General features: G+C 51.4%; 2 protein-coding genes across 4 annotated transcripts in view; one reads left to right on the top strand and one right to left on the bottom strand.

Moving 5' to 3' along the window:
* Window positions 1–150: 150 nt before the first annotated feature.
* Window positions 151–27,709, bottom strand: ZYX (zyxin). 3 transcript variants are annotated; one of them, XM_054168000.1, is made up of 9 exons: window positions 27,508–27,709; window positions 8,320–8,580; window positions 6,019–6,200; window positions 4,612–5,094; window positions 4,163–4,304; window positions 3,908–4,077; window positions 3,579–3,757; window positions 2,311–2,431; window positions 151–1,301 (listed from the first exon to the last, which is right to left on the bottom strand). In XM_054168000.1, the coding sequence occupies exons 1-9, from the start codon at window positions 27,707–27,709 to the stop codon at window positions 1,191–1,193; spliced, it is 1,851 nt and encodes a 616-aa protein (XP_054023975.1). In that variant the 3' UTR covers window positions 151–1,190. The 3 variants fall into 3 exon arrangements, with proteins under 3 accessions (XP_054023975.1, XP_054023978.1, XP_054023977.1); XM_054168003.1 differs by lacking the exon at window positions 27,508–27,709 and adding an exon at window positions 23,717–23,723; XM_054168002.1 differs by lacking the exon at window positions 27,508–27,709 and adding an exon at window positions 12,657–13,070.
* The window catches only part of FAM131B (family with sequence similarity 131 member B), a 28,451-nt gene continuing 28,251 nt past the window's right edge, over window positions 27,619–27,818 (top strand). Inside the window, exon 1 of the mRNA XM_054168005.1 lies at window positions 27,619–27,726. Coding sequence (XP_054023980.1) covers window positions 27,699–27,726 — 28 coding nt within the window. The 5' untranslated portion in view covers window positions 27,619–27,698. The remainder of the gene's footprint in view (window positions 27,727–27,818) is intronic.

Here is a 27,818-nt window from a genome sequence, read left to right as displayed (position 1 = left end):
GGAAGCTAAGCAGTTTGCAAAAGAAGACCCAAGAGGTGGAGAGTCTGTTCTCAGATCCCTCCTCTCCAGAGGCTGGGTGGAGTGGCCACTGCTTGATCCAGCATTGTCATGAGCAGCTGAGTAAACACAGCAGATCCATTCATGGAAAAACCCCAGGTTTTATTGAATGCCAGCAGAGAGGGGACAGCATGGTGACTGAACAGGCTGGTTCAGCTGGAAGGGCTCTAGTCCAGGACAGGGGCCTCTGTGCAGTCCCAGAGCCTGAACACACTGCAGGTGCACTGCAGCTTCACTGACAGCACTGAAGGGATCCCTACAGGAATGGGATGGTCCTCAGGTTGCTGAAGCCTCATCCATGCACTGAGATGCCTCCTCACCACACGCTGCCCACCCTCAGCATGGTCTGTAAACATGCATTCTTCTGACTGCTTTGCTGCTCTGGTGCCTGGCCTGGCTGCCCAGAGACAACAATGGGAAATGAGTTCTTTTGGGGAGGGAAAAGAGTTTTTAGAAAAGCTTCCAAACTAAGGAGCCAAGGAGGATTCTGACCAGGGCCAGTCTGACCTGGCTGAGGACAGAAAGTGATAAGACCACCAGTAAAATCCAATCAGAGACAGAACAGCTGCACTGGGTTAGCTCTTTACAGTAACAGATTCCCAGTATGTGCTGCCTCCAGACTGTAACCCAAGAGTGAGGGAGGGGGTAGGAGAAGGCATCCTGATAACAAGGTGGCACAAACCAAACAACCAAAAAATCAAAGCCCTAAGTGATGCCAAGATGGAGGTTTCTCTGCCTTCTAAATTCATCATTCTTGGCTCCATGGAACAGAAGAATGCTCAGCCCTTTGCAACACCTGCCACCAGGCCATTCCTACTACTTCCAGCAGGCACTGGTGGAGTCTGCTCTTTCTCTCCCAGAGTCTTGAAGAACAGAGATTGTGCCCTCAACCTTGATCATAGCCTCCAACCGGGAATACCTTACGGCCACAGAGAGGTGAGAGGAGAGGTCCTTTCTTGGTGGGTATGCAGAGTGAAGTCGAGCAGCAGTGACTCCTACAGGAGCAGAGAGCCGTGCTGGCATAGTCTCCATTGGTAGCAATCTACCTTTCTCAAGCAGAGGGACAGGAAAAGGCAGGGAGGGGAAGAGTACTGAGTGCGGGGGTCTGAAGGGTCTGCCCAGCTCCAGGCTGCTCAGCGGGCTGTCTTGGCACGGGCGGTGTGACATCGGATACACAGCACGTGCCCATCCAGTGGGAAGCACCCATTCTCGTCTGCTTCAATGGACAAGGGCTTCCCACAGTCCTGGAGAGGGACAGAAGAGAGGGAGGGAGTTCAGGGACCACCAGCAGCAGGGTGAATGCATTCAGGGAGGTAGAAAATGCTCCGCCAGGTGAGGATGACGGCTCACAGCCCACCACTCTTTCTGATGGCAATAGACGGGAGATGCCCCCTTTGAAGGGAAGAACAAGTCACAGCAGCATGGAGTGACAGGGCTTGGAAGGCACCTCTGAAGATCACCCAGTCCAACCCCCCTGCTAGAGCAGGATTCCCCACAGTTAATCATACAGAAACACATGAGGTGGGTTTGCAATGCCTCCAGAGATGGAGACTCCACAACCTCTCTAGGCAGCCTGTTCAGCACTCTGCCCCCATCAAAAAGAAGACTTCCTTCATTGTGTTTAAGTGGAACCTCCTGGGTTCCAGTTTGTGCCTGTCCCTTGTCACCACTGAGAAGAGCCTGGCTCCCTCCTCCTAATACCTGCTCACTAGATATTGATAACCCTTAGTGAGATTCCCTGACCTGAGTATCCTCCAGGCTAAACAGCCCCAGCTCTTCTATTTTCCCTCACAGAGTGAATGTTCTGGTCCCCACAGCATCTCTGTGGCTCTCCACTGGACTCTCCCCAGTAGCTGCCTGTCTTGAACTGGGGAGCCCAGACTGGAGGCAGTATTCCAGATGAAGCCTCACCAGGGTAGAGGGGGAGGAAAAACTCCCTCAACCTGCTGGCCACACTCTTGTTAATACACTGCAGGAGACCATTGACCTTCTTGGCCCTGAGGACACAGTGCAGTCCCACCTCTGTTCTCAGCATGTTCCCCTAGTTCACACTGCTGCTGTCTCAGGGATGTTAGACTGCAGCTCTGCAGGGTTTGTGGTCCATGAATATCTGATGATTTGGTGAATCTGTGTCAAAACTGCCCCAGAGCCATTCAGAACCTTAGAGCTTGGTCAGGATGGACAACAAAGATGCCTCGTTGCTGGTGATGGGCGTGGGAGAGATGGGAAGGGTAGGGCTAGGAAGCTGCTTACCTCACACTTGTAACACTTCATGTGGAAGTTCTTCTCCAGTGCTACCACACGCACAGTCTCATCCTTGCCAGGCTCTGGCATGATGGGCTGGCTGCAGACTGAGCAGCGGGGAGCGTACTTCCTGCAACACAGGGCAGAGAGCATGACCCACTGCAAGCTTCTGTTACAGAGTAGCAGCAGAGGAACAATAAAGCACAGAGGTTTAGGTGGGAAAAGACCCGAATTGCTACAGGGTACTTTGCCAACCCAATTTTAACTTCACCTCCAGCAGCCCATGGGGGCCTCCTCTTTTGAATCATTTCTGAAAGATCATGGAGAATGGGAGAGCTGCCTGAGGACTGGAGCAAAGCCAGCAGCACTGCAGCCTGCAAAAAGGGCAAGAAGGAAGACCCAGGAAACTACAGGCCAGTCAGCCTCACCTCCATCCCTGGAAAGGTGATGGAGCAGCTCATTCTGGAGGCCATCTCTAAGCACATGGAAGAGGGTTTAGCCAGCACAGATTCACAGCAGGGAAATCTTTCTTGACCAGCCTGATAGCCTACAAAGGAATGACTAAGTGGGTAGATACAGGGAGAGCAATGGATGACTTCAGCAAGGCTTTGGAGACTCTCTCCCAGAAGACCCTCATAGGTAAGCTCAAGAACAGTGGGTTAGAGGAGTGGACCATGAGGTGGCTGAGTTCAGAGGGCTGTGATCAGTGGTGGAGTCCAGTTGGACACCTGTGGCCAGTGGTGTTCCCCAGGGGTCAGTACTGGGTCCAGCTTTGCTCAACATATTCATCAGTGATTTGGATGAGCTCACTGATGACACCAAACTGGGTGGGGTGGCTGACACCCCATCAGGCTCTGCTGCAATCCAAGAAGATCTGGACAGGCTGAGAGCTGGGAAAAGGGGAACCTCCTGAAGGTCAGTAAGGACAAGTGCAGAGTCCTGCATCTGGGCAGGAAGTGCACCAGGCACCAGTACAGACTAGGGGTCACCCTGCTGGAAAGCAGATACATGGAAAAAGACCTTGAAGTCCTAGGGGACACAGGAGGCTCCACCTCAACATGAAGAGAAACTTCTTTATGGCAAGAGTGACAGAGCCCTAGGACAAGCTGCCCACAGAGGTTGTGGCATCTCCTTCTCTGGAGACTTTCAAAACCTTCTGGGATGCATTCCTGTGTGACCTGCCCTAGGTGATCCTGCTCTGGCAGGGGGGTTGGACTGGATGATCTCAGGAGGTTCCTTCCAACCCCTAGCATTCTGTGGTCCTGCTCTCTCCATACCTGTGGTAGTCATTCACACAGTGAGGCTGGTTGGCCTGGTCCACAATGAAAGAGGAGCCCTCGAGCGGGGCATGGCACATCACGCAGGTGAAGCACTGGGGATGGTACGAGTTACCAGTGGCCTTCAGCATCCGGTCTGTGATGGTCTGCTTGCAGACACTGCACTTTTCCAAGGTTCCCTGAGCCCAAGGGAAACAAGGAAGACCCATTAATCCAATTCCCCATGCCTGGGAGGCTGCCCAAAGACAGGCAAGATGGAAGGAGCATGGGAAAGAGAGCAAGCACAGCATGCTCAGCTCTCTCCAGCAGCTTCCAACCCAGGGACTCACAGCATAGCAGTCCTCACAGAAGGGCTTCTCATCCACATTGTAGAACTGCTGACCCTGCAGCTGCTTCTCACATTTGAAGCAGGTGAAGCATTCCACATGGAAGAGGCAGTCCAGGGCCCTCACAGCTGGCTGGGTTCGTGACAGGGGCTTCTGGCAGAAGCCGCAGAGCTCTGTCAGTGGAAGAAGCAAGGGATTAGGAGAGATGAAAGCCCAGCAGTCTTGGCCCTGCTGCTGCTTTTCACCCAGGGAACGCACCAGAAGTAGCAGCCTCTGCTGGGGGTGGATGCTCCATGTCCTTCATTAGTCTCTGGGTCAGCCTCTCCAGCTCTTCTACTTCCTTCATGGTCAGACAAGAATTTCCTCTGGGTGGATCTGCACTAGAGCCTGTGGGTCTGTGCTGAAGGAATAGGGAACATTCAATCCCAAAGCACACAAATGAACGGACTCCTTCCTGCCCCTGGCCCTAAGGACCCTACTTGTCTCAGTCTCTTCCCTAGTGAACAATCTGCTCTCCACTGTGCTTGCTTCTTCCTACCTTTACACGCAGTCCTGTCCCTCCACCACTGTCTCTACTCACATCTCTCTTCCCGATGGCTAACAGCTTCCCATAGCCTGGGTCAGACCCTCCCTCCTCATCCTCCAGCTTCCCTCCCGGTGATACTCTGCCTCTCCAAAGGCACCAGAGCCATGGCTCTGTCCCTTACCATGCTTTTTGAAGCAGCAGGTTGTTCTGTGGGACGTGGCTTCTCCTGCACTTGGGGTCTTTCCTTCTGCTGCTCACAGGTGGAAGTGGGGGGCTGTGGCTGAGCAGAGGGAGCTGAGGGTGAAGGAGCTGTGCACTGAGTGTGCAGGGAGGCAGGGTACCTCGCAGAGTTTGACTGAGCCGTGGGAACACCACCACCCGGTTTGGTCCCAGACTTTGGGGAGCCAACAACATGAGGCGGGTTGAATTTAGGGGTGGGCTGAGCAGGAGGGAGAGAGGGGGGCGGAGGGACTGGTGCCAATGGTTCCTTGCGTTGCTGTGGGGCTGTCCATGGGGTTGGGGCAGGGTTCAAATCCACTCCACTTGTCTTTGGAGTGAACTTTGAAGGAAAGGAATGAGGAGTATCTTTGGGTGCAGATGGTATTTCCACACAAGCTTTTGGGGCTGAGGGTTTCTCCAAGTGACTTGTGGATGCTGGAGATACCTGTGAAGGGAAGCAGCAGAAATGGGCAGTTATCAGCAAGATGTAAGAGCAAACATTCTGTCTGCAGCAGACAGCAGCTACTCCAGACACACAATGCTTCAAGTTCCCACACTGCTACATAGTTAGCAGTCCTGACAAGCTGCAAGATCTGGGGCTTCTGCTCCTTCACATACACTTTGTGCTCACCACCTCTGTTCAGCCAACCCCTCACCTCTCTTTCCATCTGACATTCTGGAGAGCTACCCAGGATGTGAAGGGATTGTTCTCCATGTCATCTAACATTACAGTGACTCAATCTGAAGATCAGTGCTGCTGACCAGGTGATTTCTGAAAATCTCCAAGGATGCACATTCCCCAGCTTCTCTGGGCACCTGTGCCAGTGTTGAGCCACCCTTGGAGCAGAATGGGGTTTTTTTCTGCCCAAGAGGAGTTTCTCTTGCTGCAACTGTGTCCATTGTCTCTTTTCTCTCTCCTGCCCTCCTTTGGGTATTGCAGACTGAAACCAGAGCTCTGCCTTGGCTTTCTCTCCTGCAGGATGAGCTATCCTAGCTCTCACATCATGTGCTCCAGCCCCCAGTGACCCTTTGCTGAATTGCATCTAGTTTTGTATTCCTCTGGGGTTATTAAACTGGGGAGCCCAACTGGAAAATGTCCTCCAAGATGCACCCTTGCTAGCAGCGACGAGAGGAGGAATCGTCACCATCATAATCATCACCGTCGTCCTCCTGACGGCCGCCAGCGTGCGGTCGCTGCTGTTGCCACAAGGGGGCGCTGTCGGCCCGCACTGCGCTGGTCCACGGCGCGGCGCCGCTCCCTGCTCTCCCCGGGGCTCGGCGCTTCCCACTGCGGAGCGCAGCGCGCTGCGAAAGCTGTCCCAGCTCACAGAAAACCACATGAAACTATACTTTCCCCGACCTCACTCACCTGCGGGGGAGATACCGTGCTCACAGGCCCTTCGTCAAACATTGGTGGAGGAGGAGGAGGAAAAGCTTCATCTGGGGCCGGCGGAAAAGGCTCCTCAAAGGGTGGTGGGGGTGGGGGAAAAGCACAATTTGCAGAGAAACTTTCCTCCTCTCCGGGTGGGGGAGGAGGTGGCAGCGGCAGCTCTGTGGGGAAGAATGAGAATAAAAGCAAGTTTGGAACATTTCTTACTCTTAACCCCAGGATGGGTTTTGAAGGTACTACAGTGAGTAGATCCTCAGTACCAGGGGACCCCCGGCATCCATCAAGGACAACTGGACAGGCTGGCTTTCATCTTCTCCAAAGCTATTTCCCATCACAAACTTTCCTCAGTTGTATAATTGGGAAACATCTTTTCCCACTACTCTCACTCTCTGGTCCCTTCCCAGCTCTCCTGTAGCCTCCTCCTTCAGGTACTGGAAGGCTGCTCTAAGCTCTCTGGAGCCTTCTTTTCTACAGGCTGAACAGCCCCAACTGTCTCAGCCTGTCCCCATAAGGGAGGTTTTCCAGCCCTCTGATCATCTTTGTGTGTTCCATGTCCCTCTTATGCTGAGGGCACCAAAACTGGACACAGTGCTGCAGGCGAGGTCTCAGCGAGCAGAGGGGCAGAATCATCTCCCTCATCCTGCTGGTCACACTGCTTTGGATGCAGCCCAGGACAGAAGCATCAGAGAAGGATCAAACTGAATGCATCCCTCTCATGACTGTTTTTTTGTGGTTCATGTGTACATCAAACACCTTGCTGGCAGCAGTCACCTGATGGTGACACAGCAGCTTAAGGCAAATGGTTGTGCTAATCTGTCAAGTTAGCTCCTCCATCTATGGCTTTATAATGAAGGGAAAAGTGGAGAACACAGTAACTAACCCTCCACTCACTGCACATGGAAAACCAATGTTTAATATCATCTGCCTACTTTTGTACTTCAGCTGACATATGTGTGTCACTTTGAGACCTTCCAACAGACACATCCCTAATCTACCCAAGTATGGAAGAAAAATCAGAGCCAAAATGGGACCTTGGATTATAGACACAGGGCTCCAAGCAACAGTGTAGGAGAAAGAGGTCACCCGAGCTAGCTGGTACGATTCCAGCAGACAGACTCACCACCATGCTGAGGCCCTCATGATGCAAGAAATGGAAAAAAAAGGCTCAATAACCTGTCTCCTCTGAGGACAGAGCCAGCCCTACCATCAGGTCAGCTGCACACTAACAGCATGCTGCCCTAGAAAACATCAGTGGTGCATAGTCTGCGCTAGGCAGCAAAAGTGAAAAAGCTGAAAGCAGCAGTCAGCATTATCTGAGCATGTGTGCCCTGGCTGGGGTGCTCCCTGATGGAATCTGCAGGCAACACGCAGCATCAGGCATTAACAAAACATCCCTAGGGAAATTTCCCCTGGCCCCATGCTAAGCAATTCCAACTATGGAGCCACATGACCAGGAACCTTCTGCTTCTTAGAGGACCACCTCACCACCACCACAAAAAAACCCAAACCCGAAACAAAACACCACCCCAGCACTCCAGAAAAGAAAAAATAAGAGGGGAAAAAAAACCCAAACACCTCAACCAACACCAAACCCAAACCCCTAAAAAGCCAACATCCCCCCCCATAAACAAAGCACCCAACAACAACAAAAACCATACACCACCACCACAATGAGCAACCTTAACCAAACACCCCACTCTAAAGCAAGAGGTCACTCTGCACAGGAAAACACTCCCAACCCAAACCTCCAGCACAGTGTAAAACTCCACAAGCTGTACCAAGTCTCACTTCCTGTTTATGACTGCTCCCACCCTTTTTTCACACAATTACTTCTTCCTCCCCAGCTCCAGCAGCAGGGACGGGAACTGCAAAGTGCAACGGTAGGGAAGGATCTCTATGGTCAGAGACAACGGACTTGAGCTGAGAGGGATTAACAAGAGCATGACTCATCACCATCAGGGTCCAGTTCCCCACAACAGACTTGCTCTCAGACAGCCCAGCCAGAAGCTGGCTGCAGTTACACAACTGGGTGCTCAGGGAGTACTGCTGCAAAGGCTCTGCTGCATCGGTGCAAGGCAAGGGCTGCCCTCCTGCCTCCCTTCCTAATGCAGATCCCTCCCTCCAGTCTTTTGATCTCATTTTGGACCCTGCCAGCCTCTACAGCAAGAATCTGCATCACAGCAGTTGTGACCCTCTTGTCATGTTCAGCCCACTCACAGACCTCACATCCCAGGTATTTAGAAAGGCATATTCCTACCTGCCATGCCAGTCTTCACTTACCTTCTACCAGCTGGGACGTGGACACTGATGGAATCTCCCCCACCTTCCCTATCAGGGCCTGCTGGGCACCAGCTCCAGGAGGTGGGGGCAGTGATGACTCTGATGGACCTCCAGCCTTGAAGGGGTTCACCTTGGGTTTAGGGGCCACTACAGGTGCAAACTTCTTCTGTGGGTTGTAGAAGGAAGGGGTAGAAATGTTGATACTGACTGTGGCGGTCATGCGGGTCCCTGGGGCACCTGGGGAAGCCATCTTCTCAGCACCTGGTAAGTGAAAAGAGGAAGGAAACCTATATGAAGTCAGCTTTGGGCCAGAGTGGAAATTAATAAAGAACATAATAAACAGAAGGATACAAAAGATTAAGCTTGGCCAAAGGCTAAGATGCCTTAGCAAAGCACAAAGCACTTCCAGGATTGCCACTGGAAAAGAGGGGGGAACCGCAGACAGCTTGAAGGAACCAGTATGCTCACCACTTCAGCTCAGTATGGCATCAACCACAAAGGGGTTCTTGCCACAGAGAAACTGAGCTCTGCTGCATGAGAACTCTGCAGTCAGGCCTGCTGGAGAAGCCAGCTCTAGGGCACCAGCATGAGCATTGGCCACAGCACACCCCAAGCCCCACACACACTTTCCCAGAACTGGAATTGGCATTTCCTCTTCTCCACTTCGAGATAAGGCCAGCTGGTTCCTCTTGGCCCAAGCCTGTGATATGCCCCCTTCGCCCCTAACGCTGGCACACCCCTTGCATCTTCCATCCTTTCCCTCTAGGGCCCCGCACGCTGAAGGAGGGAGCACAGGCATCTGCGGCAGAGGTGCAATCGGCATCACAGCCCCGGGCACAGCCCTCTGCTCCCCGGACCTGCTCTCCCTGCCCCGAGCGGGCTGGCAGCGGCTGCCAGCACCTCTCAAGGCTGCGCCCCGCCTGCTCCGCCACCGCCGGCGAGCGGCCGCTGCTCGGCTGCCGCCCGCCGCGCCCCCGGCCCGGCCCCTTGGCTGGCAGGGGCACAGCCAGCACCTCTGCCGCCGGGGCTCGGCCCCCTCCTCCGGGCACGGCAGCCGCAGGCCTGCGCCAGGCAGGAGGCGGCCCAAGCACCCCGCTTGCAGCGTGCGGACCCCCTCCACGTACTCCTCACGGCCAGCAGACTCCAGAGCACGGCCACGCCAAGGAGGCTGCTTCAGGAACTGCGAGTCTCACCGCCGAGCGGCACCCAGCGACTGACTGCCTCAGCCCTGCCCTCCAAGCCAGCAACCCCCGCGAAGCCAGACGCTTTGTTGTAACGCCTGGCGTGCCTGCCTCCCTCCTAACACCCCGGCACAAAAGCTCTTCCGCCAGCACAGGGGCTCTGTGCCAGCGTTCCAAGCTGGCATGTTCAAATCTGTACCCCTCCGCACTGCCGACCTCTCTCGCATGGACAGGAACAGCTGCCGGAGCAGACAGCCCTGGTGCCACAAACATCCTCCCACTGTGGCTGCTGCTAAGAGCTGCGTGTCCCGCTCCATGCTTCACAGAATTGTTTCAGTTAGAGAATGGTTGCACTCAAAGGTCTTCAACTCTGCCAAGGCTAGTGCTAAACCATGACCCTCAGCACCACATCTAAATCTTTTAAACACCTCCAGGCATAGGGATTCAACCAACTCCCTGGGCCTGTTCCAGTGTTTAAGAACCCTTTCGGTCAAGAAGTTTCCTAACATCCAACCTAAACATCCCCTGAGGCAACTCGAGGTCATTCTCTCTCATCCTATCACTAGGGAAAAAAGACTAACCCACACCTCACTCCAGCCTCTTTTCAGGCAGCTGTAGAGAGCAATGAGGTCTCTCCTCAGCCTCCTTTTCTCCAGACTAAACACCCTCAGTTCCCTCAGCTGCTCCTCACCAGATCTGTTCTCCAAACCCTTCACCAGCTTTATGGCCTCCTCTGGACCTGCTTCAGCCCCTCAATGTCTTTCTTGTAAGTGAGGGCCCCAAAACCAAACTCACTACTCAAGGTGTGGTCTCACCCATGGCCAAAATCTCTTCCCTGGTCCTGATGGTCACACTACTCCCGATACAGGATAGGATGCTGTAGGTGATCTGTGAGGTGATTGAGTGCAGCATGGCAAGATACAGCAATCTGCATCAGCTTCTCTAGGCCACAAGCAACAAGTGGGACAACAGACGAATGTTAAGCCCACATGCTGTGCTTTCTATTCCCTTTTGCAGGGCTGATGAGTTGCATGTCCTTTAATAAACTCTTCAGGGTTTTTCAAAAGGAGGAAGAGGCTGCAACATCAAACAGCATCCAAAAAGCTGTGTTGAGCATTTCCAGCATGACCACAGGATCCACCACGGGAAAAGGCCAAGGCAGAAAAGTTAAGTGGCAAGGTCTGTCCTCAATCCCTCAGACCTGTAAAGGCTGACAGACTCGAAAATTAGAAGCGCCTGACCAACACCCTCTGGCCTGCAGCTTCTCACCAAGCCACAGAAGCCATTAAAAGACCTCCAGCCTTTCTTTGGAGACTCTTGCTTTGTTTCGCTATGACAATGAACCAGCAGTTCCACCAGAACTGCCAGCATTAGGAGCAGAACACCACAGGGATCACATCACTTCTGCTCATGATGCACATCAGGGTTCACCAACACGAAGGCAACCGTGGGACATTGGCTGCTTCACACAGAAGTGCTGGCTTTGCTTCCAGCTACTGCTATCTCCCTTAACCCAAAGCAGCCTATTTCCCTGTATGCTATGTCATACTGAAAGCCCTTTCTGCTCAGAGCTGTCTCCATCCAGCAGCTGCCCCTGCTCATCCTCACTTCTGTATACTGGTCCACCTTGACACAGACCAAACAGGTTGAGAATGGCTGGCCTTGCAGAATCACCCAGCTCCCCAGCACTGCCAATGCCATCTAAGCCTAAACTCACCGCCCACGGGAGTCCTGTCACGCAGTCTGTAGAAGTTGAGGCGCATCACACCAGTAGTCCTAACCTTAAATCCTCCTCATCCTCATGTTTTCCCTGAGGGGAAAGAATTTCCTGCCTGCTGTAACAGCATTTAGGATGATTCAAGCAGAGCTATGAAGAAATATGTCCCCAAAGGACATAGTCAGAATACTTAGTTGCCTCATACATCATTCTTCTCCAAGAGAGGGCAAGGAGAAGCTGGAGGACAGAACCAAGTGATACCTCCCTCAGCAGTAGGGTCACCTGCTGGACCTACCCATGGTGGGCCTGCCTCCTCTTATGGACCCAACCAGCATTCACCTATTTGATCCCAAGACACCACACTCAAAAGCTCAGCTCCTTTCCTGGGGTAACAAAAGGAGAAGGACCCTGAGGAAGTAGAGCCAAGAGTTACTCTTCACCTTTGTTGGTTTTAAGTAGTTTGGCTCCAGCCACACAGGCAGCCAAAAAAGCCAGCCCAGCACTGCTCTGTGACATGCCATATCTATACTTCCACAGTTCACCAACTTCCTCCCAGCTGACACAGGTCAGAGAGAGAATCACAGGGGACAAAAAGAGAGAGTATGAAGCAAACAAACTGAACAGGCTTAGGAAATATGCTTATTTTCATCCTCTCATACAGGCTAATTCCAGAAAGTTTTCCCAGCCTGGCCTAATGTTACAAAGCTTCAAAGAGAGCAAAGTCCTATCAGCTATGCAAGCTGCAAGGCTGAGGCTTAAAACAACCAGGCTGGGGGAGGGGGCACTTCAGAGCTCCAATGTTCTCTTACAGATGCTGAACTTGCCTCCTCCTTGTGCAGGGAGAGGTAAAAACCTGCCCAAAAAACCAAACCACCAACAACCACCCCAACTCAACCAAACAAAAACCCCCACCTCCACCACGCTATGCAAACGTATTCAAAACGGTGGGAAGATCTTCAACTGTGCAAACATTTGTGCCTTCACATTCTCGGGGCACTCCTAGAGAGTCAGGAACTCATAAATTAAACAAATTTCGTGCACAAAGAGTCCCAGATTTCTCTTTCTCAAACACATCTGGAAAAAGGCTCCGAGGTGTCTCACTCATCCTTAGGCACACAAAAGAGAGCTTGTTCGGAGAAAAAAAACCAAAGCACCAAACAGGCAGCACCCCCTTCCTCTTCCCCACCGCTGGAACTGTACAGGAGGGTGTAGATGCCTCCATTTCACCAGGAGGCAAGAAAACTCCCTAGACCCCACACACAGGCGGAACCTCTGCCCTGCGGAACGACAAAAGCCTCCACGAACCACGACTGTGAATGAAACTGAAGAGACAGAGACACTGGCAGGAGGTGAGCGGGAGCACCCCCCGACACGGGCGCACCCAGCCCCAGGGCTGCAGGCAGCAGCCTTTTTTGGCTACACCACAAGAAAATACTCACCTCTGGGGACGGGGCTCGGAAGAGCGACGAGGGGAAAACGCCGCCTTGAGGGGTCGGCGATCGCGGGGCTGAGCCGCTGCGCTCCCCGCACGGCCCTGCCGCCGCAGCCGCCCTGCCTGCCGCGAGAGGCAGTGCTAAAGGAGAGGTGGGGGAGCTGCTGAGCCCAGCGCTTCCGACCAACTCGCGAAAAAAGCCTCGCCCAGGCAAAGTTGTTTGACCATAAAAGGAGAGAGGCTGCGCGAACAGCTGAGCTCACTCGCTGGGGAATGTGGCCGGCAGATAAGGGGGGAAGGCGCGCACGGCTAGGGGATGGCTCTGGCCGGGCAAGCGGAGTCGGGAACCCTCGGCTGCCGTCCTCTGTGTACCGTTTACGGGGAAGGGGGCTCACTGCTCCGCCTGGCAGCGAGCACGGAGAACGAAGCTTTGTCAGCGTTCCCCCCGGCGCTCTCCCGCGGCCTCACCGCGCCGTCCCTCGCCGAGCCCCCGCTTCCTCATCCCCTCCCCGGCCTGGGGCCCGCTGCCTTCCGCCCTCACAGAGCGCTGCTCCTCCCACCTTCCCGAGCTCCAGAGCAGCCCTCAGCCCGCGATTTCACTTCCAGTCGCTGAGCTGGAGTGAGGACTAAAGGCAGCAGCTCTGGTGAGTCAGAGTCGCCGCCGGGCTCTTCTCACGCGAACCAGCTGCGAGAGCATCTGAGCCGCGCTCCTCCCTTCTGCCGGAAATCAGGCAGCGGAGGGCTCCGCCGCGCAGGGCAGCGCCTGTGCCGCTTGTGCTGGCTGCGAGGCAAACGCTAAACTGTTCTACATCAGACGCCAGCCCTTTGAGTTGCTTTCATGATCGCCCGTGTTGCACATCGGGTTTATTTTCATCCCAGTGCTGGCTAGAGGTTCAGCTACGCTCACATTACTTGTAACCTAAGCCTGCCTTCTTCTCTTCATTCCTGCCTTCTTCTCTTCATTCCTGCCTTCTTCTCTTCATTCCTGCCTTCTTCTCTTCATTCCTGCCTTCTTCTCTTCATTCCTGCCTTCTTCTCTTCGGGAGGAGTCATACCAATAAAGACAAAATCCCTGTGCTTGGAACAATCCCTGTACTTTAGGATTTGGTCTTAATATTGGGGTTAATACCCCTACTGTTGTAAATTCCCTGGGGAATTACTGTATTTGGTCATGGTCAGATCTGGGGCTTGTCTGCTCTTAAGGTTTAACCTATTAAGGTAGGTACCTCTCAGAGCTGATAATTTACTCACAGGTGGGTGAGTAAGCCACAAATCACCTCAGACTCCCAGTCTGTACTGCTGCAAAATGTTCACCTTAAAGAGCTATGCAAAGAGGTTCATCAAGAGTTGAGAAATCCACTGTAAACAAATCTTTGATTTTACGAGCTAGGGTTGTACAAAGAGGTAATATATTTGATTGGACTAGTTGAATAAATTGGGCCTTCTGTGAAGTTTTTCACATACCATGTGAAAATGTCACCTATAGCAAGGTGTAGCACTGAGCTTCACTCCTTACATAGCTGCATGGATTTCACTGTGGAACCACTAACCAAATTCTGCAGCGTTACAGCACACCTTACACAATCAGCCTGACCTCGGGGTACTCTGCCACTGTCCCCTGGACTAGCCCTGACTCCAGAAAGAACAAAGAATACCTTGTACTGAGATTATAAAAAGTGCTGAGAGGATGTGAACTAACTAAATCTGTGCTCCCATGCCTTCTGGTCACATCCCCATAAACCCAGGTGCGTTGTGTGTTTGATGTGACACTAACATGGTGATGTTAAAAGCTCATGAAGGCAGAGCACACCCTGTTAGGCCTTCTGTAGGAACTCTTAACTATGAGGAAACAAATATGAACCAGGGAAGTGTTTAGCAGGTTGGATGTGTGAAAGGCAGAACTCTCCAAAACATCATGACATGCAGGGGGAAACTTTACCCTGCATGGATTTAAAGTTTGTATTTTTGTAATCAGAAATGCAGATGAACCAGCTTCCCTGTGTTATTTCCGATTCCCCTGGAAAGGAAAGAAAAGAAAGGTCTCAGCCTTCCTTCATGCAATTCTTTATTGGAAGAATAGACACTTTACTGCCTTGAGATCACAGAATCATAAAGTTATTTTGGCTGGAAAAGACCTTTGAGATAAGAGTCCAAATATTCTGTAACTCTGGCAAGGTTGATGCTAAACCATGTCCCTCAGCACCACATCTCTGCCTCTTTTAAACACCTGCAGGGATGGGGCAGCCTATGCTAGTGTCTGACAACCAAGGAGTTTCTTCTAATATCCAATCTAAACCTCCCCTGGGACAACTTGAGGATATTTCTTCTCATCCTGTCATTTGTTACTGGGGAGAAGAGACCAACACCCACCTTGCTCCAACCTCCTTTCAGGGAGTTGTTGAGAGGCAGAAGGTCTCCCCAGCGCCTCCTTTTCACCAGACTAAACAACCCCAGTTCCATCATCTGTTCCTTATAAAACATGTTCTCCACACCCTCCACCAGCTTCATTGACCTCTGGACCTGCTACATCACCTCAAGGTCTCTCTCAATGTTGTAGTGAGGAGTCCAGAACTGAGCACAGTACTCAAGGTGGATGCACACAGTTGTAGTCAGTCTCATTAGCTGAAGCAAAATATTAGACCTGAACAGGCATTTAGCTGTCTGGGTACAGCAGGTCTGCTCAGCTTGTTGTGCCAGCCCTTGTGATTTCTGGAATTAGCAGCAGTCCTCTGCATAAATCATTTTGGCTGTCCCCATGCCATGGAAATAGCCATCTGGTGTGTTGAAGGATATTGTGGTATGAGTGCACCATAGAATGGTTTGGGTTGGAAGGGACACCCAAAGGTCATCCAGTCCAACCTCCTGCAGTCAGCAGAGACATCCTCCACTAGATCAGCTTGCTCACGGCCTTGTCCAGCCTGACCTTGAACATCTCCAGGGATGGGGCCCCAACTACCTCCCTGGGCAACCTGTTGCAGTGTTCCAGCACCCTCATGGTGCAGAACTTGTTCCTAACATCCAATCTAAATCTGCTCTTCTCTCATTTCAAACCATTGCCTCTCATTTCAAACCTGCATTGTCGCTGCAGGCCTTTGCAAACAGTCCTTCTGCAGCCTGCTTGTAGCCTCCTTCAGGTTCTGGAAGGCTGATCTAAGCTCTTCTAGCTGAACAACTCCAGCTCCCCCAGCCTGCCCTTGTAGAAGAGGTACTCCAGCCCCCTGACCATAGGTGCAATGACAGCCCAGGAGGCATTTAGACTATGCAGTTCTATCTGGGCTCTTTTTTTTTGGAGTACAGGAAGCAAGCCCCAGTGCCACTAAATCAAAGCTTGTTCTTAGACTTCAAGGAACCCATTTCAGAGAGATTCATGGAGCCAGGTATAAAGTATCCTCATTATTAATTCAGCCATGTCAGGCAATGAGTAAATACAGAATAATGCCATCCAGAAGTGGCATGGGAAGTTAATGCACTGAGATGAGGCTTGTGCCAGCAGTGGTTAGATGCCTATAAAATGAAAATACACATAGATGTAAGAGAAGAAATGTAAGCTCTTGAATGAAAAAGGAGGAATGTTTGCATGAACACTATCAAGGAATTAAAGTTGTAGGACAGAAAAATCTTACCTGGATTTAAGAGGGTTCAGGAAGCTGCAGATGGGGATCTTTGTGTTCCCAGTAGGCTTTAAGGTAGAGGAAAGTACTCCAGATGCTGGGCAGGATGCTTTAGTTGTCTCAATAACACAAAATGTCTCCATCCACTTCAGCAGATCAATTAGTGCCATTTTATCTCAGTGGGAGCTGGTTAATAATTAGTGATGCCATGGGAGAGCCTCTGTTTTCCTAATCAATGTAAAGTTCTGACTCATATCTGTGTTTCATCTCTGACACTTCCTTAATCATCTAACCTTTGTTTAGTCCAGCCACATCTTACTGATTCATGCCAAGCTGTTGCTCATAAGCTTTCCCTGGTCAGGGCTACATTAATACTATATCTGTGCCTGCTGGGAATGTATCATGGATCCACTTGGGTCTCTAGGCCAAGGGGTTCAGGCCCACACTGTGCAGGGTAAGGGCCACCTGCAGCAAGCTGTCTGCACCCTTATGGACTGATGGACTTGATGCACCCTGGGAAGGGCTCTCCTAGGATCCGTTGTGCTCCCACAGCACAGCCCTCTCCTGCCATGCTCCAGTCATGGTTTAGCACCAGCTGGTAATGAGCACCACATGGCTTCTCCCTCACTGCCTCCCACTCCCTGCCCTGGTGGGATGGAAAGGAGACTTGGGAGAAAAAGGTAAAACCCCATGGCTTGAGCTGAAGAGACTTTAAAAGAACCCAACCCTAGAAGAAACAACAGCAGCAACATCACTACTGATGGAATCATGTATACAGAGCGACTGCTCACTGCCTGGAACACACCCCTTGACCTATGTGTGTTTCCCCTCCTGTACACTGAGAATGACATCAGCATGGCACTGAATCACTTTACAGCTACCTGAAAGGAAGTTGTAGTGAGGAGGTGTCAATAATTTCTCCCAAGCAAAAAAAGCAACAGGAAAAGAGGAAACAGCCTCAAGTTGTGCCAGGGTGGGATGGATTGAGTATGAGGAAAAACTGATTCCCTGAAAGGGTTGTCAAGCCTTGGAATGGGTTTCCCAAGGAATTGGTGGAGTCCCCATCCCTAAAGGTATTTAAAAGATAGGTAGATGTGGTGCTGAGGGACATGGTTTAGTGGTGACCTGGTAGTGTTTACTTCATGGCTGGACATGATGATCGCAGAATCATAGATTCGTCTTGGTTGTAAAATGCCTTTAAGATCATCCAGTCCAACCATTCTCTAACTACCAAGTCTGGTGCTAAACAACGTCCCTCAACATCACATCTCTGTCTCTTTTAAACACCTCTAGGGAACAACTCATTTTCAGCTAGCTCTCAGTCAGCACCTCCAGGTCCTTGTCTGCTGGGCAGCTGGAAAGTCATCACCTGGATTTAACTCCATTCCCCACCACTCTTTGGGCCAGGCCATTCAGCAAAGCATCCACTGATCCAAACCACAAGCAGCCAGTTTCTCAGGAAGGTTGTTGTAGGACAGTGTGCCAAATGTGTGACTGAAGTCCAGGTAAACAACATTCACATCCTCATCCACTATGTGAGTGACCATGCTGTAGAAGGAGATCATGTTTGTCAAGCAGGCTTTCGGAATCTGCACTGACTGGTCCTGCACATGCTGCATAAGGCACTCAAGATGATCTGCTCCATGACCTTCCCCACCACCAAGGTCAGACTGACAGATCTGTAGTGCCCTGGGTCCTCCTTGAGTCCCTTCTTGTAGATGGGTATCACATTGTCCAGTCTCCATCCAGCTGGGATCTCCCCAGTTAGCCAGGGTTGCTGGGAAATGAGGGAAAGTAGCTTGGTGACCACTTCCAGCAGCTCCCTCGGGTGTTTGCCATCAGACCCTATAGACTTGTGTGCATCTAAGTGGTGCAGCAGATCACTATCTCCTCTTGGACTATGTGGGCTTCATTCTGGTCCCCATTCCTGTCTTCCACCTCAGGGGTTGGGTATCCAGGGAACAATTGGTCCTGCTACTAAAGACTGAGGCATCGAGTCCCTCAGCCTTTCACTCGACCACTGCTCCCCCTGCATCCAACAAAGGCCAGAGACTCTCCTCAGTCCTCCTTCTGTTGCTGATGTCTTTGTAGCAGCATTTCCTGTTCTCTTTAACACCTGAAGCCAGATTAATTTCCAGCTGGGCTTTGGCCCTTCTCATTTTCTCCCTGCAGAATCTCATGACAATTCTATGTTCCTCCTGAGAGCCCTGCTCCTTCTTCCAACAACCACAGACTCTTCTTTTCTCCCTAAGCAGCAACCAAACCTCTCTGTTCAGCCATGCTCCTTCTTCCCCACTGACTCAGCTTTCAGCACATGGGGACAGCCTGTTCCTGCAGCTTTAAGACTTCCCTCTTGAACAGCATCCAGCCTTGCTGAACTCTTTGGCCCCTCAGGGCTGCCTCCCAAAGAGTTCTGTTGACCAATGTCTGAAAAAGGCTAAAGTCTGCCCAGCAGATTTCCCAGGTGGCCATTCTGCTGACCCCCCTCTTTACTTCAGCAACAATCAAGAATTCTCATTTCATGATCACTATGCCCAAGACAGCCTCCAGCCATCACATCACTCACAAGTCCTTCTCTGTTGGCCAAGACCAGGTTCAGCAGGGTGCTTTCCTTAGCTGGCTCCCTCACCAGCTGTGATCTTAAAGGTCTCTTTCAACAAAACGATTCTATGGTTACATGAATATCCCAATGGCTGCTTTTGTTAAGCTATCCTGGCTCTGGCCTCTCCCAGCTTATTGTGAGAATTAACCCTGTTCTAGCTGAACCCAGAACAGTTCCTTCCTTCCTCCCTCCCTCCCTCCCTCCCTCATGCAGGGTGTTACACCTGGCACAGATTGACAAGTGCCACAGCTGCTGCTCCTACTCTTTGTGGAGGCTGTGACATGTGCAGAACTGTCTTGCCTCTGACCAAATGGCAGTTTCACCTTGGAGTGCCTCAGTCCCATTGCAGGATGCATGTTGACAGCTGGGTGCCAAACAGAGAGCTGCACTAGAGACAGCAGAGCCTCCAGTGCTTATGAGCCCAGTCATCCTCCTGCATCTGTGAGACTGGCACACAGTCAGGAATGCTATTTGCAAAGGTCATGAATTCTTCTGGAGAAATCACTGAACCACCCAGGACAGATAACTGGTGTCTGTCTGCTGCTTCCCTTCAAAAGTGACACTGCTGTGCAAGGCACCCTTTGGAAGTGTCCCTCTCAACAAAGGGAGCTGTTTAGCAGCTCCAGAGAGCTCCCCATTGTGAGAGCACGGCCTGGCACACACACATACACACTGCAGAAGGTCACATGTGTGCAGTGAGCTTACACCAACTGAAACACTGCAACGGGCCAGAAACGGTCCACAAAAATCCCCCAGACTTGCCGTGCCAGCAAACACTTCTGATGAGGCAAACACGGAGCAAAGGATTTCTGTGGCACCACCTTTATCCTGCCATCAGAGTGGGCAGGGCATCAGGGGGCTGGATTGAGGGAAGAAGCTCCATTTCCAGCAGGACTGTCAGGTCTTTCCTAGGCAAAGCCAGGACAGGGGGGCTCCTGGGCAGGAGATGCAGCTGCCAGAGGAGTTACCTCTGCCGTTTCCTTGTCTCCGGCCACTGAGATCTCCTGCTGAGCTCTGCTGCCTCCATCTGCTTCTTGATGAGCCAGCAAGCCTACAACTCCATGGCTCCTGAGGTTTGCTCACTGTCAGGCTTCCTCCCCCTCGCTCCACTCTCCTCCACCTCCTGCTTGGTGCTGCTGGGCTCTGTGCCTGAGGCACAGGGAAGCAAGCAGGCTGTCCTGGCAGGTCTCTCTTGCCCCAGGTGAAGAATGAGCTGTTCAGCAGCTCTGGAAAACTGAGCAGCCAACACTTGGAAAAGGCAGTGGGATGCAGCTGAAGCTGCAGCTCAGCTGAAGCTGAGTGACTAGGGCATGTCCATGTATGTAGCTGAGCATGGACAGTGGTCAGGGCCCCTTCTGCTTGGAAAACACTCATTCCACATTCTGAGATTCCCTTGTTTTTCCCCCAACCATATGCCCCACACCTTGCCACCAACTGTACAGTAACCCACAATGTGAACAGAGCTTTAAGAAGGTGCAGCTCCTCCAGCATTTGCTTTCCAAAAGCAAGAGATGTGGAGCTATAGGATGTTTTCTGCAGTTCCCAGGTTTAGCTCACCTGGCTGTCAGCAGGTTTGTGAGCTAATTTACTGCCAGCATGAGTAAGAGGATGAATACAGACAAAAACCTTTGCCTGTTCCTGCAGCAGAGCAGGTAGATGTACCTGAAGTACCTGAAGGGCCTGTAAGAAAGCCTGGAAGGGACTTTTTACAAGGGCTTGTAGTGATAGGATGAGAGTGAATGGATTGAAGGTTGAGGAGGGCAGATTGAAACTGGAGATTAGGAAGAAATTCTTGACAGTGAGGGTGGTGAGACACTGGAACAGGCTGCCTAGAGAGGTTGTGGATGCACCCTTCCTGGGGATGCTCAAGGCCAGGCTGGATGAGTCTTTGAGCAACCTGGTCTAGTGGAAGGTGTTCCCACCCATGGCAGAGGGTTGAAAGTGGATGATCTTCAAGGTCCCATCCAACCTAAACCATTCCATGAATCTGTGCATCTCTGGATTCGCATTCTCCAGAACAGCAGCAGGCCTGACTTGATTCCAAACCCAGTTTGAGTCAATGTTGATCAGCAAGAGCCTGCTGGCAGAAGCTGTGTGCTCCATGTTACATGGCAGAGGGCACTTTCTGGAGATGTTTTTAGCATGGCAGCCATTCTGTCAGTGCAGGAGCAAACAGGTTCAGTTATCTTTTGCTTCTGGATACATTCACTATTCCATGCACATGCATTCAGCAGAGGACAGACACACCAGCTTTTAAAATCAGAAATACTTTCTTTGTCCAGACTGGATTTTAAGGCTTTGGGTATTTTTGTCTGTTTTTATTAAGATGTGGTTAACTCCTAAACCACAGTGCAGAAAATAACCTTTCTTTCTAAAACAGTTATCTACAGCTTCTGTGAGTGTCTAGTCCCCCATTTCCAATGTATCAAAGGCAGAGTGAGGAGGTGACAACTGATATTCTGTAAGGCTAAAAATATTGTGCCTTTTTACATAACACTGGGAATTTAACAGCACAGGAACTGCTTGAGGATTATGTTTAAAAATGCTGTTTGAGCAACACCACCAGTATAGATCCAAGTGGCATTTAGGAGAAGTCGCTGCTGTGTGTTTCACTGTTTGGAAATGAGACATTTGGTAGGGAACTAAAGAAGGGTTTAAAAAAAGGCACAGTAAGGCTCAGAGCACATCAGAGATGTCTGCACCCTCAGATACACCTCACACTTTATATGTCACTGGTGATGTGTTTTCGCAGTGCATACCCCATACCATCTTTGACCAGCCAAAGCCACCTCCTCAGACCTGCCCTCTTGGCACTACCCACCTGATGGTGAGGAACCTGTGCACTCAGTGCGACTGCCAGGGATTAGCAAAGTTCCCTTTCTCTAACATTCCCAGAGTTAGGTCCTTTTTTGGATTCCTCATTTGTTAGCACCTGCTGAGTCCTTCCTGGCAGAGAGGGATCCCTTATCTGTGATCTCACTCATCTTCCCATTTAATATTCCACTGGAAAAGCCCCAGGCCATGGCAGGAGAAACTAGAATTTCAGAGCATGGCCCAGCATACTTCCAGTGCCGTTCCATGTGAGCAGGCACTTGGCTGATTCAGACACAAGGTAAGGGCCAAGGAGGATGCAGAATAGACTTATGAGATGCTCACCAGGATGGTGTTGCTGGGTGAAGTTTGTGACAGATGAAGCAGGCTAGACTTGCTAATTCTTTGATCCTGAGCTGCAGTTCCAACGCTCATGATCACGTGCTGCAGGTCAGTGTGCTGCAAAGGCCTCGGTGAAATGCTGACAGAACCAACCACACCACCACAATTCCAGATGGCAAGTTCCTTTTCTAGGTCTTCTCTAAAGTCTAGAAAAGTGAACTTTATGAAAGATGAGATCTTCCTTAATATATATATAGCACAGAACATGACACTTCTGCATGACTGGGGTGGGGAAATCAAACATGGGTGAAGATGCTGAGAGAATGTTACAGAAATCTGCAAACCAGCAGCGCTGTTCCAAAAAGCCATGAGGCTGCAAGTCCCCAGGACAAGGGAGAAAAAGAATGGGCAATACTGAGCACTGAACGTTCCTCTGTGTACCCAGACACTATGTGTTGTAGAAGTGGTTGTATTTGAATAGAACACCCCCAAACAAGGGAGGGCACACACCAGGGCTCTTGCAGCAAAGCCCTGCTGCTAGCCCACTGCCAGCCTGCTCTGTATGTGTGGAGCTGCCAAACCTCAGCACCTGCAGAAATTCTTGCAGTTTGTTTCAGAAAGAGGTAAGGTATCTGACTAACATCAAAGTACTTCATTCCTCTGAGAAAGAGTGTCCTTAATTTGGGACACTCCATCAGTTTCCAGCAGATGATGCCAGGATCTCCAAAGCACGTGTCTGCTTCAGGAGCAGAGGCCGATGTGGGAACTCACCATGCAGGGGAGGAGGGGGGGGGGGGGGGAAATGTTTTGGTGCTCACTGTTACCCCTCTTCAGCAATGTGGGACAAACCATCCAGGAGGAATTTTAGATAAATTGAGTAGTTCTGCCTCAGCATGGAACTAATATGCTCTCTCAAAGTTTTTTATGACCTCTGGGTGCAGGCAAAACAAGATCACATTGGCTTGCATGTGAGTGTAGGTAAGCATGAGCTTCTTTCACAGCATGTAATGCAAACATCCTACACTCATATCTCCACCCATCAGCCTTTCAAAATCTTCAGTTGATTCACCACAGAACCCAGCCTTCCATTTCTATCAGATAAGGTAAACCACTTTCAGGACCTGAACAACATTGGCACTGCTTTTTCCCTTCTTTGAACCTCATAAAAAGTCTGCCTCCTGCACCAAAGGAGCTCTGTGTAAGACAGAACAACTGCAAGAGTCATTTTTGCTACCTCATTTTCTTTTCAGCCCATATGAAAATCCTATCAGTAGCTAATACAGGTTGATGTAGAATTGAATCTTGTGGCATCTACCTCATTACATCTATGGAACAGTTACAAAGATCTCTGCCAGAAGCAGCATTTACTGGAGAATCCATACTGCCATTGGCAGGAGGCCAGAGGACCAGCATACTGAAGCACCAGTCCCCAGAGGCTGAGCCCTGCCTCTATAGACCTGATACAGAGACTATTTTCGTAAACATCTCCTGCCCATGAACTACACAGACCTCTGCATAGTGTCCACAGCTGAAGACATGTCTTGCAAGAAGCATGGAGGAAATTCTTCCATGTCTTTCTGTGGTCACAGTTGGTCAGGCCACAGGATTGTAAGTAAGGGTTTCAGAAAGGACCCAGAAGAGGTGAATGACCGTTTCGTTAGAGCCTTTTCCTGAGAGGTGAGACATGGCTGCCAACGAGACCTCTGGGGACAGGAACTGATGTTGATGAATGACAGACAGAAAGAAGACATTTGAAGTCATCAGGGGCTTGGCAATGTTCACTTGAAAGTGGAACATTAGGTAGCAAAATTCAAATTGGTAATTTTTTCCATTCTCCCAATTTTAAATGGCAGCTATGGGAGACTACAGGGGCACAGCACCCACTGTGAGAGCAAACATACACTGAAATCAGCACTTACTAAACATGTCTTGTACACAGTTCCTACATGAGATGATCCCTGCAATACTTAAAACACTCCAAGCCTATCAGAAAGTGTATTTCAAAACAAACAAACCAATTTCTGTTCTGTCAGATCCCTCCTGCAGCAGCAGCAAGCATGCTGTTGCTCAGGAAGAGCAAAGACAGAAACTGTGGGGGACAGTTAGATTTATGCTCTGATTTAGTCCCTTGTTCAAAGATTCAGTCCTGTCACTTCCCTCCTACTCCTATTCTTGTATCAAACCATGTGTTTCTTCAGAATGGAAAACAGCTCCTGTTTTCTTGTGCCACTGTATGAAACTTATTTGAACCAAGGTGAGGAAGTAAAACCAGAAACTCTTCCCTGATGATAAGCTCCCTATTGCATGGAACCTACTGTATGGAAGAGCCAAGCAACTGTGTCAAAACCAAGAGTCTTCCCAACTTCAAATGTGAATGAAATTTACTTTAAATATGGAGATTTATGTACTCAAGGTCCATAAAAAAATAAATGTGTGAGTAAGAAGCAAAAGATGGTGAGGAGTTTGATTAAAGTGACTGTGTTAGAAATAGCACAAAGCACGGCCATAGCTGCTCACAGGTAGCTCTTCCAACAGCGAAGTGCTGTTGCTGCCAAAGGAAAAGCGAAGCAAGCTTGTGGCATCAGGACACGTGAGACAGCCACAAGACAGGCCAGGAGCTCTGCAGAGTGAATGAATGGACACCTGTGTGGAAAGGACATTCCTCCTTCCCACTTCTCTCTCCCCGCTGTGCATGCCTAACACTTGCCTCGCAGCAATGTGGGTGCTTGCCAGATCCCTACATAAACTAGCACCTCACTAAAGCAGTACAAGACAAACCCATCCAGAACTGGAAAGGCAGGGCAAGCGCTATGACTTGCTCCCCGAGGCCAAGTCAGAGCAGACTGATGTAGCTGATACTGTAACTTAATGAAAGTAAAGCCACCTGTGCACTTGCTAGGGCCTGGGGAATGGCTTAGAGCTTGAGCCATCATGACAAGACATGCTAAAGCAGCATGCAGGGGGAACCAAGTAAGGAGAGTCAAAGGGATTACCTGCAATCTTCACTGATAAGGAAACCACAACAGAAACACTCAGAGTGAAGAAAAGAGTTTCCCAGAGGCACAGATTTAGATTGGGTGGGTGGGTAAGGGGGAGGAGAGGGGCATTAAACTGAAACTATGAATCTCTCTGGACAGAGGGAAAGAAATTCCTCACAGTTGTCTCAGTTACACATATTCTCAGGCTAGGATGAGATGCAAACGCTCCTTGGTGGGGTTTGTGGTGAGACTCCAGAGGACAGTTGTCCTAATCACAAGAGACTCTGGATGACAAAGGCTGGCTGGGCAGCCACTAACTTAATAAAAACTTATCTGACACAGGCCTTGGGTCTTCCCATTCCAATTTCCTTTTGTTTCCCCTTACATTTAGCCCTGGAAGTCAACATGGATCTGCTGTTCACAGATGTTGAAACACCTCTGGTTAACAAAGTTCCACAAGATCTATGGCTTCCCACCATTTATCCAACTTAGTTTTCAAGAGTGCAGATACATTGGGGGAAAAAAATCATTAGTGAGTCATTCAAAATGAAAACTGATAGGTTTGGAACTATACACCTGGAGGGATCCTACAGGCAAGCTGCAGAGAAACTTTTCACAAGGGTATCTAGAGACAGGACAAGGGGAAATGGTTTGAAGCTGAGGGAGAGTAGGGTTAGACTGGATCTTATGAAGTTCTTCAGTATAAGGGTGGTGAGACCCTACAATAGGCAGTCCAGAGAGGTTCTATGATCTAGAGGAGCTGTAAGGAGGAGCAAGGTAGGGGAAGAATTCTAGCTGTGGAAATGCTTCCTCCTCAGTGGAGATCTAATGTGCTGTACAGTGGTAAGCATTAGAACACCAGAGCAGACTGGGCTCAGGCACCCAGACAGGATGGGACTGTGATCCCTCAGTAGTCATGTTCACCACACTTAATAATCTGCAATATCATGAAGAAAGAAAAAGACACATCTGCATATAAAAAGACACATCTGCATATATTCAGATACTGCAATGTTTTTTTCTGCCAATGTCCTTCCTACATAAATCTCAGTTTGTAAACTGAATTTGTGAATAGAGTTCTGCTTACTGTTTCAGAGGGTCAGGCAAGATATTCTAGATGAAGCACATGGGTTTTTCTTCGTTTAAATGTTTTTTCTTTTTCCTCCCTTAGGTGGACTGTAAGTTGTGAATGGGAAAATGAATAAGCTTACCTATTGCCCACCACTGCTGTTACTCAGGGCTGTCCAATTGTCTTGAGTGACTTCTCAGCAATGCAAGACAAAACCTCAGTTTTCCAGGCCCAAGAATGAGGGCACCATGGTTCATTTGGGATCAGCAAAATTCAAATTGCTCTTACTAGAGTTTGGTGAAAGGAAGCTAGTGAGATCAGTGAGACTTCTGGGGTGAGGGAAGCCCAAAGGGACATGGAGAAATCATGCCAAGGTGGAAGGAGCAGAGTGAGGAGAGTCCGTAGTACTGGGAATGTGGGACGGAAGGACTCTGCCTGTTGCTGCTGCTATCAGGTGAGGAAACATTCGGGCTGTGAAGATGCCAAACCTAACAGCGTCTTCTCCACCTGCAGAGATTCCTCCTCGCTGCCATGTTAGCGGGAAGGACGCGGGAAAGGCCTCAACCATCTTCCACAGGGCTGAGCTGGCTCCTTTCACTGTTTGCAGGGCGCCGAAAGGAGGGAAGGGAGGGGACGGCAGCGTGGCACATCTGCGCCCCACGCCTACGGAGTCCTTCAGCCAGCCTCAGCTCCTCAGAGCTTCGGAAGGGGCGAATCAGAGCGGGAGCCACTCTCCACTCCCCGAAGCCCTTCATCGGGGCCGCTCCGCCGGCTGCAACCACCTCACCCCGGCTCGATGGCAGCAGAGGAGAGTCCCGAGCCCGCCCCAGGAGAGGCGGCCGCACAGCCGCTGGGGGGGCTGCCGGTAATCGAACTGGCAAGTGTAATTACCAGGAAACCGCCCCGACCGCCTCCATCCGCGGCGCCGCCGCGCCCCTCACGTCTTCTTCCGGGGATGCTCCCCTCCCACCTCCCCCCGTCCCCACCTGCTCGTCCCCCACCCCGGCCTGCAGTGCCGCTCGCCGCTCACCTGTGCCGCCCCCACCCCGCTCCGCCCGCTCCACCCACCGCCGCCCGCCTCCCGCGGCGCTGCCCGCACCAGTTCACCGCCGTCCCGGCTCTCGCTCCTGTCTGCCCGCCGGCCCCGTCCCGCCGCTCCTCGAGGGCGGACGGCGCGGCTCAGCTCGGCTCGGCCCGGCCCGGCCCTGCCTCTCCTGGCCGCGGAGGCCGGCAGCCAATCGGCGCGGTGCTGCCGGGCCGGAGCTGTTTACCCAATCTCAGCCCGCCTTCCCGTCGGGAGCCGCTGAAGGGGGGAGCGGGCAGAGCGGGGCACGGCGGCGGCAGGAACGCGGCGGTGGCGAGCGAGGAGCCGCAGGGGGAGTGGAACAAAGCGCGAAGGTGCGGCGGGGGCAGATGACAGCCCGGCCCGCGGGCTCCCCTCCTACCTGCGTCGCACCGGCGGGGGCCGCTCGGCGTTAGTACCTGACCATGACCCCCCGCCGCCGGTGCCGGCTGGGCCACCTCGGCGTTTCCCGCTGAAGGGACCGGCTCCTTTCCCACATCCCCCGCTCCCGTTCTTCCTCCGCCTCCTCGCTGTTGAGGCTGTGCCGCCTCTCCCCGGAGCTCTGCCGGAGTGATGGGCTGCATCGGATCCCGCACTGTGGGTAAGGCATTGGCAGGGGACGGCGCTAAGGGGATGCTCAGGCAGCCGCGGCCCCCGCCCGTGTAACGGCACGGCAGGGGTAGGGGCGGGTCG

The sequence above is a fragment of the Dryobates pubescens genome, chromosome 15 (assembly GCF_014839835.1).
Source record: "Dryobates pubescens isolate bDryPub1 chromosome 15, bDryPub1.pri, whole genome shotgun sequence".
NCBI classification, from domain to species: domain Eukaryota; kingdom Metazoa; phylum Chordata; class Aves; order Piciformes; family Picidae; genus Dryobates; species Dryobates pubescens.
This window is presented reverse-complemented; position numbering and strand designations above follow the sequence as displayed.